The sequence below is a fragment of the Lissotriton vulgaris genome, chromosome 6 (genome assembly GCF_964263255.1).
Source record: "Lissotriton vulgaris chromosome 6, aLisVul1.2, whole genome shotgun sequence".
In the NCBI taxonomy this organism is placed as follows: domain Eukaryota; kingdom Metazoa; phylum Chordata; class Amphibia; order Caudata; family Salamandridae; genus Lissotriton; species Lissotriton vulgaris.
Window position 1 is genome coordinate 1,655,232,827 of NC_141694.1, and position 16,665 is coordinate 1,655,249,491.

Sequence of the window (16,665 nt, forward strand, 5' to 3'; positions counted from 1 at the left end):
AAGCAAAATCGCAAACACAGAATTGCGAAATCGCAAAAAGATTCGCAGAATCCCGGCAGTAGACCATTTGCGAATCGGAAATTGCGAGAAATCACGGAATCTGCGAAAAAAATTGCGAAATCGCAATTTCATCGCAATCGGGATTCATGAAAAATCGTTATTTGCGAAAAACACCAAAATCGCTTTTTGCGAGGCACAATTTAAGGACAACCCAAAGCAGGTGGGAACCATCAAACCCATAGTAAAAAAAAATTTGAAAAACCGTTGGCCAATCAGCAACTGGTGCTGGCCTGACCAAACACACTTAAGGAGAAGCAGCATCAGCATAAGGAGTGTCACAATGCCAGGAATGTACATGGTGGTCAAGCGGCTAAGGCTACAGCGAGCAGCACGGAGGAGACGCAGAATCCAGGACAGGATATTCCACCAGCGGGTCACCCTGCTGGGCCAAACCAGAGAGCAAATATACGCAATGTACCGCCTGAATGGGGCAATGATCATCAAGCTAATTCAGGACCTTGACCCCCTGATGCAGCACCCAACAAGGCGGACCAATGCCGTGCCAACACATGTCCAGGTATTGTGTAGCCTGCACCTCCTGGCCTCCGGGACCTTCCAGGGGATAGTTGCGGCTGCTGGGGGGATATCCCAGCCCACCATGTCCCTCTGCCTAGGGAGTTTCCTTGACGCAATGCTGACCCAGCTACACCACCACATCAAATTTCCAACAAGCCAACAGGATTTGGATGAGACCAAGCTGCAATTCTACAATGTCGCCCATTTCCCACACATGATAGGATGCATTGACTGTACCCACGTCCACATCTGCCCACCAGCTGCAACGGAGTACATGTATCGCAATCGCAAGTCCTACCACTCCCTCAACATCCAGATGGTCTGCAATGCTAAGACATACATCACGGACATAGTGGCACAGTACCCGGCACAGCGGCCTCCACACACGACTGCCCAGGGGAGACTTCGGGGAAGGACACCTACTTGGTAAGTACACTTTGCCTACAATGTCAAACTGCGATGAAGTAGCTGCGCTACACAGGCACTCACCCTCTGCTCCTCTCATTCAGGTGACAGTGGCTACGCCCTGCGTGAATACCTCCTCACCCCATACCTCAACCCTGCTACACCACAGCAACGGCGTTACAACGTATCACACATACGCACAAGGAATTGCATTGAGAGGACTTTTGGGCTACTGAAGAGCAGATTCCGCATACTTCACAAGACAGGTGGGGCCATGTACTACAGTCCTGATGTGTGCTGCCGCATCGTGGCTGTGTGTGCAATACTACACAACATTGCTACCAAGCGCCGGATACCTGTAGACATCTCTGGCAGTGAGTCGGAAGAGGACGACCGGCCACCTGCACATGTGCACCATGCACGCGGGGAGAACCCAGCTGAAGGCCACAGACGCCGCAACCACATCACAATGAACAGTTTCTAGTGCACCCACTCCCCTCACCCAACAAATCACAATTGCATGCAAATTGAAATAATGACAGGACTCCAATGTTTGAAGCAAGAATAAATATTATTGTTGAATTCACAATAATAGTGCAAGTTGCCATCCTTCCTATGCAATCAGTATTGCCGCTTACTGCTGCGTCCAATACCCAGGGCAGGCTTGTATAGTCAGCTAGTCCCTGTAAAAGAACATGTCACTCAGGTGCGCCTCCGGCGCGAAGCACCCAAGCGCCTCTCCGGCTCCTCCTCTGCCACCGCGCGTGACCCTGCAGTGGGCCTGGTGCTACGTCGTAACACCGCAACCTGTGAGGCAGACAGGCTGCTCACGCTGGAGGTGCCCTCGCTGCCATCGTCCCCCCGACATTGCCTGGTAGAGTGGGATGGAGTGCCATAACGGCAGTGGTGAGGTGCTCTAACACTCTGGCCACATCCTCACAGCATTGTATTAGCTGCTGCTGCTGCGCCAGGGACCGTCGCGATAGCTGTGATGTTGCAATGCCGATCACGTAGTTCGATCTGGTGTATGCCGACAGCCGCGTCAGTAGCTGATGGTGTCGGCGGCGGGCGGTGTTGCGCTGTGAAATTATGGCAGCAGTGTTGGCCTCCATGGCTGCCGTCATGCGGTCCATCCTCTCCCCCACACCTGCCACATTGCGGCCAATATTATACAGCTGCATCTGTATGGCCCCTTGCCGGCGTGCCTGCAGCTGGTAAATGCGTAGCATTCTACGCTCTATGCTCATGCTCGGCAATCGCACTTCCATCCCCTTCCTGCCGCTGCGTGCATTGTTGGGCAGGCAAGCCCTGCCATGCCTGCTCTGCTGGCTGCCCACAGTGGGTGGGCGCTGTGTCACCGCTGTCGCTGGAGCAGATGTGGAGGCTCCAGCTGCTGCGGTCCTGGCTGCAGGGGTTGGTGGTGTGCCTGATGGTGCTGGCGCTGATGCTGCGGGCCTGGCTGCAGGGGTTGGTGGTGCGCCTGATGGTGCTGGCGCTGATGCTGCGGGCCTGGCTGCAGGGGTTGGTGGTGCGCCTGATGGTGCTGGCGCTGATGCTGTGGGCCTGGCTGCAGGGGTAGGTGCAGCGCCTGTTGGTGCTGGATGTGTGTGACAGCACCTCCTCCTCATCCTGTGGTTGCTCATCGATGAGCAGCCTGTCACTGTCGCTGCTGTCTGCGCCACCTGTGAGGGGAAGTGGACGTCCATTAGTTGCATGTATCTGTCACACGTGCAGTTGCTAAATGCATGCTGGATGACATTCCCTGACTGGCTGTGGCATTGCGTACTTTGGAACCTGTCTGGCTGCATTGGGGTACTTGTACATTGTGGCCAGACTACATGTCCCACAATGCTTTAGGGCATTACCTAATGTGCTCCGATGGCATGACTTTGGAACATTATGGGAGGCTATAGGGTCATGGCCATTCATAGGGGACAGGGTCGCATGCGCATGCCACTTACCTTGGCTCTCTTGGGTGGGGCGGGATGAGTCCAATCTGGTGACTCCAATGCACGCCTCGGGCTCCAACGTGTCCTCGACGCAGTCCTCCATGGGGGTGTTTGGAGGGACTGTAGGTCCTCCCCCTCCAGTGGCCAGGGACTCTCCCAGCCTCTCGGCAACCTTCTCCTTGGCACGACCTCGGAGGTCGTACCACCTCTTCTTTAGTTCTTCAAGTGACCTGTCTGCCACGCCCACGGAGTTCACTGTGGCCGCTATCCCGACCCAGATTCTCCGCTTCTCCTGCTCAGGCACCCTCCTTGACTCTCTCCCAAACAGTTTAGAGTGGTTATCTACCACCCCTTCGATGAGGTGCTCCAACTCCTGTTCAGTTTTCTCTTGCGCCGGGTGTTGCTGGGCCCTGGGACAGCCTCCTCTGCCATTGCTGCAGTGAGATTGGGTGTGGTACTCCAAGTTTGCTGGTGTCCTTGCAGGAGCTGGGTCGGTTGCTGCCTCGAGGTCTGCCTCACTGTGGTGAATAGGGGTGGGAACTGGCTGCTTCCTGGTTGTGATGTCATCACTGTGCTCGAAATGCGACTTCCCATTTTCCCGATCTCGCGATTTTGCGATCTCGCATTTTGCGATCTCGCAATTAGCGATATCGCTATTTGCGATATCGCAATTCCTACACGGATGTTGCCGAAAATAGCGATTATTCTGCGATTTTCAAAAATCGCTAACGCTTTCTGCGGCCGCATGCGAATCGCATTTTTTTCTCGCATAATTTCATGAATACCGATCTGTGATTTCTAAATTGCGATTCGCTGTTAATCGCAATTTGAAAATCGCAGATTCCGTTTTTCATGAATCAGGCTGTTATTGCTTAATTTTCAAGATCCAGTCTGGAGCTTGAAGATGTTTCATGAAGTGTTGAATCTGCTGGTAGACAGAGTATCCACCAGAAAGATGGTTATGGAAATTAAGTCACTTTTTCTACTCATGGATACTTCTATTTGCAGCACCTAACCCGTTATATAGATTCCACAGCAATACCTCTATAGATGCTGGGCCTGAAGGAAATGGTCAAATGAGGAAACACTGTAGCATGAGCGTGTGACATGGCCATCGCTTTTCACCTCTTAATCTAGACAATAATGTTTGGTGGAGGTGTGAAGGAAAGTGCATGTCGCTGCCCGATAGATCAGCAAGTGAACAGCCCTGGCCAGTGCTAATGTAGAAGACTTGGGCATGGTGGAATGGGTTTAGATTCAGTATGGTCAGTGTAGAAAGACTACCCTTCTGGAGGCCAGTTGGTGTAGCTGCTCCTCTTCTTGGTGGGATGGGGTGGGGAATAAATGACGGTACATGATGTAGGTCTGAAGGTTGGAGTACAGAACCTTTCCCTCTGTCTGGGAGAAGAGGCCCACCCTAAGCAGAAGATGGAGCAGGGGACACAAGGAAACATGCAGAACGTCTGTGTCCCACACCCTTCTCAGCCATGCAAGACTGTATGTCTCAGGGCTGGGAGACAGAAAAAGAGGGCCACCAGCAGCCAGGTGACAGAGCTGGGCCACACTAACACTAACTGCTGAAGAAGAGGTCGACCTCTTCCAAACATACATAAAGGATCTTCATTGGTTGCCGATCTCCCAGCGGATTGACTTTAAAGCCCTCTGTCTGGTGTTTAGGGCCCTTCATGGCCAGGGACCGGCACCATTACAAGACTTATTCTCCTGCTATACTCCTTCCAGATCTCTCCGCACGGCCTCAGCGTACTTGGTATCAGTTCCCAAGATTCTGAGATCCCGGATGGGAGGCCGATCCTTTAGGTATACTGCAGCAAGACTGTGGAACTCCTTGCCGCTAGGGTAGAGAATCACAGGAGATATTACTTCCTTCAAGTAAGCTTTAAAAACTCACCTTTTTCCCAGAGCAGAGTAAGTGGGACAGTAGCAGATAACATCTTGTATGGATAATCATAGTCTAAGCGCCAGGATGCCCGTTGGGTGACAGACATAGCGCTATATAGGTATGCAAATACATACATACATACATACTTAATGTGTTCCGTCATAGCTACATTAACGGTTGTAAGGGCTCAGATGAAAACATGTCAGACTTGAGGATTACTGGCAGGAAATTAGTTTTAACCTCTGGCCTTTGTATTAGAAAATGTAAGACCTCCGCAGCATTATATAGAAACTCATTAAAGTATTCTAAAGCGAGATTAGGGGGCCATCTGAGATCCACCTCAGACTCCCATCCACTCGTATTGTAAAAGGCACAATAAAAAAACCTGAGGTTCTAAGGAAAATGTAGGAGAAGGAGTAAAACCCCCAACTGGGCAGGAGCTGAGTCCACAGAGGATGTTGAGTGGCAACCTCGAACAGACAACTTTGTCATAAATCAAGAGCAACGTCAGATAAAAGAAACATCTCTCAACTGGATCGACACAAAAGGGCAGAGTGAGGGTAATGCAGACAAAGTGGTTGAGCCACAAACATTACCTCAGAATGCCATCTGAACCCTCATCACTATCCTACACTGTCAATCCACCGGAGCATAGGAAGAAGAAGGCCCAAATCAAACAGGATCTGAAATAGTTCCCAAATCAGACTCTTATGAAGACATCAGAACAGTGAGAAATGGAAAGGGAACTCGGACAGCCAGAAGCAGGATCTGAATCTTGAAAAATCCTTTGGAACAGAAGATATCTTCAGAGGAGAGCTCTCAGATGAATGATGATGGGTAAGGAAAAAGGAATCAGACACCAGAAAGCTGGGTATCACCTTGATGTCCCATATGCGGTGGTGTTGGAGCTGACTTTGAGCTAGGGCACCTCCTATCAGCATGGGAGAGCTATTGCAAATGTTTTCAGATCCAGTCTGGTGTCGGGAGAAGATGCATGATTTGAGAAATGTGCATGCAGTAGAATACATCAGAAACACTTATTACACTTTACCTGTATGCAAAGGTGATTATCAGCCATGTTTTATATATGTATTTTGATTCTGTTTTGATATAGCTGACTTTGCCGAACATAAAATATTGAAGTTGATAAACGTAGCAGTCACAACCTGATTCCGTACCTTGAAATATTCCCCAGGCATCAGACTGGATCCGGAAAATTTTGAGCAATACCACTACGTGCCGATAGGTGGCATTATACAGATTGGCATAGTAGGTGCCATCTACATGGGATGTAACATGTGCGGTGCCCAAATAACTACCTCCCAAGGGCACAGATCTGAAAGAGATACAGTGGCACTTTTTGTCCACTTTTCGGAAATGTTGTTGCCCTTTTTGATCCTTCTGCTCTCAATGTGCTAGGGATGTACATGCCCATAAAAGCTAGTAGGGTTTAAACCCTATGGGGCTTTACACAGGCAGATATCTGTGACTGACTCATATCTGGATTGTTTGTGATGCCTGGAGCTGTACCACAGCTCTAGGAACTTTCCCGACTGCCGCACCATGAATCCGAAGATGATTTGGGAGGAGGAAACTAAGCTCCTGGCGATGTAACATTGGAAGAGTCCGAACAGCTCGAGGTCCAAGTTGTGTGGAAGGCCCCAGGCCAGTCTCTGAATCATTTAAGCCGGTTGTTATCACGGTTGAAGTTGCCCTCAGATAAGTGAGTCTCACAAACGCAAGAAATCTAAGTTGGAGCACTCTTCAACTTCATTGCACCAGTACAAGTCATCATACAAGGCGTGGGAATGGCACCACAAATCAAGGCCCGGTTCCCGCACTCCACCCACTAAGCCTGATTCTAGGTCTGCTCAGTGTATCCCTGAATATCCTGGAGCCTGTGCGACCCCTGCCAAACACAAGAGTTTTATGAGGCCATGCACCTCATATTAGCTCATGCAGACCCCTCTGATCTGGCCTTTGGTCTTATTTATTTATGTATTTATTTAGTTCAAAGGTTTTATATAGCGCTGCTGGACCCGAGAGTTTCAGAGCGCTTTACAAGAAAGGTAGACATAATACGATAAAGTTAACAATGTGCAGAAAATGCAAGGGATATAGTATTGCAATCAGAGCGCTATACATGTAAGGACAACATAATAAGATAGAATTAACAATATGAAGGACATTCATAAGGGATATAATATTGTATTGAAAGGAGCTAGGGGGTAGAGAAACAGGGATGTACATTAATGGGAAGATGCATGCTGAGAGTTGAGGGAGAGAAAGTAGTGTAGAGAGGGTGAGTGAGAATATGAGAAGGAGTGGGATGGGGTGAGGAGAGGAGAAGTGTGGACCAGAGAAGAGAAAAGAGTGAACATGATCAAAGACAATCAGCCAAGACACCCCAATATTGTCGGGAGGCGCATTAACTGGACTTTTGCTACCAGATTCGTCCTCAGAGCCAGACGGGCTCTCTGGATTCGTTCCCAGATCCTGACCGATTCCGGTAGTGAATCCACAAACTTTACCGGGAATCTGTCCTGTGCTCAGTGCTGCCAATGCCTCTCAGTGGCATGAACCAATAGTCATTCCCAACTCAGACGTGAAGCCAGACTAGCGTCATTCGATGTCGAAACCAGTGCTGACCAGACCCCAACGTCTGTCCGAGTAAGAGATAGTGCCTCCTTCCCTTGCAGGCCCTGTGTGGATTTTTGCTAGCATGGATCTGATGATCCTTATGATTACCCTGACCCCCATGAAGACCTTTTGGTCAAACTGAATGATCACAAGTGATATGAGGAGATGGCGGACGTGAGTGACCTGAATACCACACCCAACACTGTCCTGGTCTCTCCTCCTGGTGTGACTATGGAAGTGGGAGTGTCTTTTGCTATGATGGTGAGGAGGGCGGCTGAGGTCCCAGTCTTGTCTGCCACTATTGCAGATGTTGTCTGACCGTATCTTTCTAAGAACAGTGAAAGTGTCAAGTCATTCGACTAATGACATAGATGTACCACCTAATTCAACAACAGTCTGGGACAAGTGACCACTTATCACAATATCAAGGTCAAATAAGAACAAATACATACATATAACCAAAATAGTGTAGTCTGAATTGACGTCCTTTCACCTTATATTCTCATAAGGAAACATATAGGACACACACCTTGATGCACATAATCTATGTCACACATTCTAAAACCTATATCAGGAATTCCAAACTCTGATAAGATTTAGAATATAAGAGGTGTCACTTTACCACTTGTCAGGAGAGGTCCTTCACCCAGATTATCGAACAAGATTCTGCTAGAGACAGTCTCACCTACTGCTAGTGCGCTTCAAAGATGCTACATCTCACCTGCTGCTGATAAAGCAGAGTCCCAGAGGAAGGCCTCTACTGCAGCACATGTTTTCCCTTCTCAGGGAACACTGCCTTCATGCCTCCGTCGATAACAACGGCTCCTGCTGTCACCATGGTATGGAGTGTGTCTCTTCTCCCTAAGACACTGTAGACCGCAAGTTGCTCTACTTTCTATGCTTTCCTAGTGTAACGCATAGAAGTAGGTTTTAGGGTATAAGGTTTTAAATGACATTTAAAACATGTTAGAAATGTTCATTTTATTCCTGTTGCTCACAATTTGTCGTCTTGCTGTTTGTAAGATATTTTGTGTAGCTGTTTTAGATGAGCTGAGAAATAGGTCTGCCCTGTTGCAATAAATACTTTGAGTCATAAGTGTCTATTCTTCTTAGTGTGGTGTGTGTGTGTAATATTTTGAATAACAAAACAGGTTTGTTTCTATTACCAATGTGTCCCTGATCCCATTGTACGGGTTGTTAGTGAACCAAAAGCAATAATCTACTTAAACAATATATTGGGTGGAGTTCTGTGGGACTACCTCATTCTGTCTCACATTGAGCTCTGGTGCATTGAACTGAGATCACCTGGGTCACTGATGGGCGGGAAGTTAAACATTGTAGACTAAGCCAAAGTTGTAGTTTATTCAACAGTTGGCACCCAAAGTGGATCTCGTATTACGGTTATGCCTTGAGTAGTTCTTTCACTTTTCATACATGTCAACCATCATTATGGAGACATCCATAGTAATCATGGTTACGTCCTACTGGGACTAAGGAAGCATCTATTTCCATAGGTTTGTCAAGCTGAACTTCTAAAAGGTTATTACCTATTTTCTCGGTTTTCAAATATTATGATTCGACTTTCCACCTAATCCATTCACCATGGCGGCACCTATTGTGATAGGGGCCAAACGCAGGGAAGCAGTTACTCTGCATCTCGAAACTTGAGGTGTCCCAGGGAAGGGGGGCAATTAATTTTGCCTTTGAGACATTTTATTCAAGGGTGGAGTTCGATAGCGGTAGCCCCGCCAGAATATTATAGGGCTTACCAAGATTTGGAAATACCTTTGACTGACCCTGAAACACAAAACAAAGCTTGCTGGTCAATTCCCACATACGCACTGAAATGTCTGTTTGGAGGCTCCAAGCAATGAAGGGGCTATGGTTCTGGTCTTAGCTGCTGGACACCCATGCCTCACCCAACAATCTAAAACATGTTGAGGTAGTCAGGGTTTTAAACTATACATTTGCTTTATACAAGAGACTCGTTCAATTCGTACAATTAACTTTGAGCTCCAGACTAGCTTTCGCAGAAGGAGTTGCCACTTGTAGCCAAGTACCGACCATTAGTCCACAGACTATTAATGCTATCATGAGAAAGACACCCACAAAGCTTGACAAAATGGCCTTCATGATTGCTCAAAAGACCAACCAGTTTGTAGCAGTGTCGCAGTAGACTACATCCTAAGACAAGTATAGAATATTGGCTATGTGTCTTCCTTTTGGGATGGTGCCACCCGTAGAAGAGTGCAATACCTAGGGAATCATCTTCGCATGCATTTATCCTAGCACACATTTCACACCTTCATTGGCAGTTCTCCCTGACATACTTAAGTAGGTACAGAATGAACACATTGCGGCACCAGCTCTGGATTTAGGAATAACGTTAATGGGTAACTCATCCTAAGCAACATTAAGGGAGATGCCTCAGTTCTGACCATACACCAGTTTATATCTCTGTAGGGCGTAGTACCTTGACATTTGAAGCCCAAAAATGATACCAATTGTTCAGTTGAAGAGAAATTTGCAATAGAAGGGAAGGAGAAACAGAGGGACTAAGAAAAATAACGCACTTGATCACCCGCTTCTCAGGAATGCAACAGGGGTGATTACAATTTAAGAGACTGTGAAAACATTAAAGGTCAGATGCATCAAGCATTTTGTGTCTTCGCAAACGGCCATTTGCGAACTAAAAAAAAATGCTTTTCTGATGCAGCAAAGGCGTGTTTAGGGCGTCCCTTCCTAATACCGAATCGCATCGGTATGCATGAATGTTTTGCAACCAAAATGAGGTTGTAAAACATTTGTATTTTACCGCCTACTTCAAGTATGTGGTAACCAATTCGCAAATGGAAAGGGGTCCCCGAGGGACCCCTTTCCCTTTGTGAATATCTGTAAATGCATTTTTGATGAGCAGGCAGTGGTCCCACAGACCTCTGCCTGCTCTTAGAAAATTAAAGGAAAAGTTTTCATTTTCTCTTTTGTTAAGCATCCCGTTTTCCTTTAAGGAAAATGGTCTGCTTTACAAACAAAAGAATGCTTTATTAAAAAGCAATCACGGACATGGTGGTCTGCTGACCCCAGCAGGCCACCATCCCCGTGATTTTTGCGAATCCTACCTCATTAATATTCATGAGGTAGGTAATTTGCGATCCCCCAGGAATCGCAGAAAATGTTAAACACACGTTCATGTATTCCATTTTGCAATTTTCTAATTGCGAATTGCAATAATTCGCAATTAGGAACTCGCAAAATGAATTGTTGATGCATTTGGCTTTAAAAAACCTGGATGGTATCTGTATTCTGATAGCCGCTCTTGACATTCTTTTCAGAACACTGACGCTAAACAAACAGAGAGGGGGAGTCAATCCGATTACCAAAAGAAAGAGGTGTACAGTAGAGAAAGTGAAGCATGACTCAAGACTGACGTCAGTCTCAAGAGAGAGGAGAAAGGATTGGACTCTAAACCCCATTAAAGAAGAAAGTAGCAGGACTTTCTAAAAAACATGCTGATATAGCTACAATTCCTCCAGTGAAACCAGACTTGTGCGAGAGTGCTTCTAGACAAAGCAGCAGTACTCACGATAGAGCATCCGGCGCTTCAGAGGATACATGATGTAAATCCAACTGATGAATTTATACAAATCGAGACTCCAGATAAACATTTGAATACTACTGATAGGATTAATAAATTGAATATAAACAATGAAGGGGATATAGTACGTACCATTAAAGCAGTCATTAGGACAGATGAACACTCACCTATGTGAATTTTCCTAACGTTTATGACTATAAATGAAGAACCTACAATGCAGAATGTCTTTTGTGCAACAAATAAGAAACTAAAATGGTTTACCAATTATTGTGGATTCTCTCAGACACAGCCGTACATTTTAAGAGAGCACCACAATTAAAAACTTTTTTGTAATCTCATAAACTACATGGTGAAGAAGATAAGCATTTGATGCATGGTGGACATGTGCAAATTGACAAGTATCTGTGAAGTCTGATTAGCTTTATTCAACAGCTGCAAGATATATGGATGGCAAAAGGAGGGGGATTTACAAACATTTACGAACTGGTGTTCCGAGCTCGAAGACCTTGCACTTCAAAATCATTCAGGGGCACAGTTATGCAGGAGCACTGAACAACCCAGAATATAGGCTTACATTTGTGTTATATAATCAAAAGATGTCCTGGCGCCGAGCAACCCAGAATATGGTCTTGCATTTGAACTATATATTCAAGAGATTTTCCAAAAAAAACTTAGGTCCTGATTTAGAATGTGCCACAGCAGTCACCTCGTCACAAATGTGAAAGATATTCTGTCCACCGTATTACAAGTGCATTATATTCTATGCCACTTGTAATAAGGCAGGTGTTATCCAGCACGTTTGTGATGGAGTAATGATCCCTCACACTAAAAATCAGGCCCTTAAGAACTACAGGATTTCAAAATTTACTTTTAACTGTGGCTTACAAATCCTCAACATTTTGGTATTTGCACTGAATTTTAAACTTGTTCTTTTTCAAAGAGGCATTTCTCCTATTGCTCTAATTAAAGTAAAATGTATCTTACCAGGATCGACAATTGTCAAACGCTTTTCACGGGTTAGAGTTGCTCTTTCTTCCTGATTAAACATTCTGTCAATCATTACCATCTCAGCTGAGGGATTTATCCGCTGAAAATTAAACATTCAAAATGGCGCTAAACACATGTATTTTTGTATCAACAAGGGCACTGGCAACTAATTACGATTTACTTTCATTTTTACTTTTATCACTGCATCCTGAAATACACCGATAAATAAATACAACATAACGTATAAAAGTTACATTTATCAGAAATATTTGACCACTTTGAACACTTAGAACTAAAGTCCTTTGAAGATCTAAAAAGACTGACATTTTGTGTTCATATTTATGTCATGGGAGCCTCTCATGTAAATATTAGCGAAAAATACGTACACTTGTAACAATAGTTCTCAATCATGGTTATTCTATTTTAATTCATAAATATTATATAAATAATGCATTTAAATAGACAAATATGCAATTTAAAATTGATTCACAAAAACATGCCTAGCTAGTTTCTGGGTTTTTTTCCATTATATACAGTGAGAATTAAAACTAGATCAGTCATATGAATCATCAACACCACATTGTGGGATGCCCCTCTTTCCTTTGCTCTTTCCAGTTTTCCTTGACGTCACATACCTATTAACTCGGGGATAGTACCTGTCATCCCCATTGAAGAACAAACATGGGTGGATTATGTCACATCCTTATATGCAAATAATGGAGCGGTGGCGCCCTCTATAGGTTTTAATGTAAGTGGTCAGCCTTTAGATCTCTTATCTGAAAATGATATTGTAACAGCTATAAAGGAAATGCGTTCTTCTGGGGCAATGGGGCCGGATGAATTTCCAATTTCCGTTTTAAAGCAAAGCAGTGAAAAATGGCGCAAATTGTTATGCCCTGTGTTCAACAGTTGTTTCTCTAGTGGAAAGATTCTTCCCTCGTGGAAAGGGAACATCTTAGTGCCCCTTTTTAAAAGGGGTGACCGATATGCTCCCCAAAACTATCGCCAAATTGCCCTCTTAGATGCAATCGGCAAAGTATTTGCAAGATGCCTTTTGAAGCAAATAAATGACTGGGTGGACCAAGAAAATATACTTCCCCTTGAACAGACGGGTTTCCGAAAGCACCATGGTACCCTGGATAATTCAACGGCTCTACAGGTAATAACGGACACATATATCAGGGTCAGAGGTGGGGGAGTCTATGCCGCTTTCATAGACTTCTCCACGGCTTTCGATAAAGTGGACCGTCCTCTATTGTGGAAGAAATTACTTTCTCTAGGTATGCCTGTAAGGTTGTTGAATTTGGTTCAGGAACTCCACTCTGAGACGTGGTGTAGAGTACTATTGGGTGGGGAGAGAGGCTTATCGCAAGTAATTCCTTCTGCCAATGGTCTTAAACAGGGTTGTTTATTGGCCCCCTTGCTGTTCTCTCTCTATGTTTGTGATCTCCCCCAGACCTTATCCTTGAGTGAAAGCATCGCCCCCACTTTAGGAGATAAACCGATAGCATGTTTAATGTATGCAGATGACATACTTCTTTTAGACCTCACTCCAAAGGGTCTCAATAGTCGTCTGCATGCCTTGCATTTATTCGCTGAGTATCACCATTTGAAGATTAATATGGCTAAAAGCAAGGTAATGTGCATTACAGGGAAGAAAAAAACGAAATTGGGTAATTTTAGTTGGTTTCTAGGGAGTGAGAAACTGGAAATTGTAAAATTTTATGTTTTTCTTGGGAAAATAATATGTAGTAACCTGAGCGACAGGGCTCACATAGACAGCAACATTAGGAAAGCCATGACTCAGGGAAATGGTCTGAGTGCTCTCTATAAAGCAACCGCAGAAGACATTTTGTCCATCTGCTGGAGGCCTTTCGTGCAACAATTCCAGCATCCCTGCTTTATGGCATTGAGTTAATAGATTTGAAGCAATGGGGTTTTCTAGATACTGTCGAGGGTAGACTCTTGCGACATTTATTGTCGGTCAATAATGCTTGTACAGTGGAATCCCACAGACTGGAATTGGGCATACGAAGTAGTTGGGTTCAGGCTCTAGCAGGAGTAATACGTTGGGTCTTTTATTTAGCCAAAGGCAAACGGGCTACTTTAAGATCCCTCATTAAAAAAGAATTGTTGGGGCCTATGAAAGAATATTCTTTACTTATAAATAATTTCAGAAAGGCTGTTACACTATTAGAACTGGAGGAATCAACTCTTTTTTTATTATCTCCACATCAGCTAAAGTTATCATTAAAACGGGCTACATGGGAGTTAAGTTTCAAGAGGGCTAGAGATGCCCGTATTAGAGAGGTGTTACTGAGGTTGTTAATTCCTACTTAGTCAAACAAATACAACCATATGCATCCTGGATTCTCCCTCATGGCCTGCGCCGTTTTTGGTTCCTCTTGAGACATGACCTTCTCCCTTTAAATAAATTATTGGCTAGATAGCATGGTTGCTCCGATAAATGTGATCTATGTAACATTGACAGCTCAACGCAGGATATCACCCATATCCTCTTTATATGCCCTGCCCTAATGGTCCATCGTCGAAAGTGGGTGAGACCAATATGCCTACAGCTAGGTATTTTGTCTGCTAAATCTTTCCTCAATGCCATTTACATCCCTCCTAATGAAATGTTCTGTTACAGAATCTTTAACATTTTTAAATGTTTTTTAGAATTATATTAATAGGTATAATCCCTATTTTTTAATTTCTGTGTAAATGGAATGTATTTTGGGGATTCTTTCTTTTCTTTCTGCTGTGTATCTTTTGTTGATTCTTGTATTCTGTTTATATGTGGATCTCAACTGAGTTCCAAAACATATTTAAATAAAAATACCTAAAAATACCTAGTACCTGTCATACTTAATGGGGTTATACTTATACTAGCAGTTTGCCTCACAGCCTCGGTTCTTTAGAAAGGTTTAGCAGCATTAAGTAGAAAACAGCGCTAGGGAACATTATTGACATTCAGGGATTAGGGAGGGTTAACTATGACTTCCGTGAGGATTCCTACGATGCACACCCAGGACCACAGTAAGTGACATTTAATTCTATATCATAAGATCCTCATTGATAGTCACAGAAAGGAATAGATTAGCAAAGCTTACGGCTCAAAGCAAATGCCAGTAAAAGGTATGACATTTAGCTAGTATGACTGTGTTAATCAAAGACACATTTGAGGCTATTCACAGAGGTAACTTACACTTGTGAGTAATTTACAAGTGTAATTTACTTTTACATGTTTGAGTAACTACTACTTTGGCTATTCATTTAGATTTCACTCAAAAATATTTTTACTAACTTTTTTCAAGTTTATTAACCTTTTTTACCTCCCTCTCACATTTACTACTAAAACTTATACTTATGTGTGGGGGGACTCTCGAGATCTTCGCGCAGAAAATGACAGAAGTTTGTGAACAGCATTTTGTAGTATGTTTGTACTACTAATGCAGTACTTCAAAACATGCTACAAAATGCAGTTTGTGAACAGCCCCATTGAGTCAAGCAAATAGGTTTTTAAAACTGCTTGCCCTACTATAGTGTCAGCTCAAGAATTTTCATCCAAACAATAATGTTTAGTGAACATGTGAATCAAGTTCCATGTGGCTGCTGTACAAATATCTAACAAGAGGACACTTCTTAACCTATCAGCAACTTGTTTAAAAAACCCTGGAAGGGGTTTGCCTAATGGTTGATGACAACAAATAATATGGGAAACTATGCATCTGGAGAGCTCTATAATTAACAAGAAGTTAATTAGTGTTTCTCTTATCCATTTTTTCTATCTAAATATAATTTTAGGACTGTACTAACATCCACAGAGTGGAAGGCCTAGGGAAGAAACCAGACTGATGAATTGTCTGGTTAGTATGAAAATCCAAAACTACTACCTTGGGCAGTGCAGGAAATGTGGACTTGTTCTTAAAATAACTCTATTATGATGGAAAACTGGATAAGGCTCAATCGAAAATAAGTGTTGAAGTTTGCTGACCCTTCTAGCAGATGTAATCACTATCAAAAAATCTATTTTGTAAGACGGGTAGTGCAATGTAACGTTATGGAAATGATGAAAAGGCTGAACCATTAATTTACAAAGAACCATGAAGAAAAATGCAGCTGTCTTGGAGGATACGTTTTCTTGAATCCTTCCAAAAAGCCTTCAATCGGTGGAATTGAGTAGAATGACTTTTGCTTGGAGCCCTTTTTGTAGGCTACAATTGTAGCCAGATGAAAGCTAATTGAAGAATATTACAGTATTGAAGTTGCAAAGTACAGAAAATAAGGTACGATCACATCTGCTTGACAATCCCTGGAATCATGTTTATTTTGTAAGCATCATATTATGATTTTTCTCCATTCGAAATTGTGAGATTCTCTTGTAGAAGGACATTTGGCTTCTTTTAATATATCCATACATTCCTGAAGTAAGTTTAGAAGCCATAGTTTAAGATTTCAGAAGCCATGCATCCAAATTCAGAGATTGTATGTTGGGGTGATGAACTCTCCTCAGCATCTTCAATAGAAGATTTGGTCTGCCCAACAGTTTCATGTGTGGTTGTAAAAATGATGAAGGAGTTCTGGAAACCATCACTGCATCAGCCATTCCA

General features: G+C 43.9%; 1 protein-coding gene across 4 annotated transcripts in view; it reads right to left on the reverse strand.

Moving 5' to 3' along the window:
• BICRAL (BICRA like chromatin remodeling complex associated protein) overlaps positions 1-16,665 on the reverse strand; it is a 744,270-nt gene that overhangs the window by 46,043 nt on the left and 681,562 nt on the right. For all 4 annotated transcript variants that reach the window (XM_086927816.1, XM_086927818.1, XM_086927815.1 and 1 more), the window contains one exon: positions 12,050-12,152. In XM_086927816.1, coding sequence (XP_086783942.1) covers positions 12,050-12,152 — 103 coding nt within the window. The remainder of the gene's footprint in view (positions 1-12,049; positions 12,153-16,665) is intronic.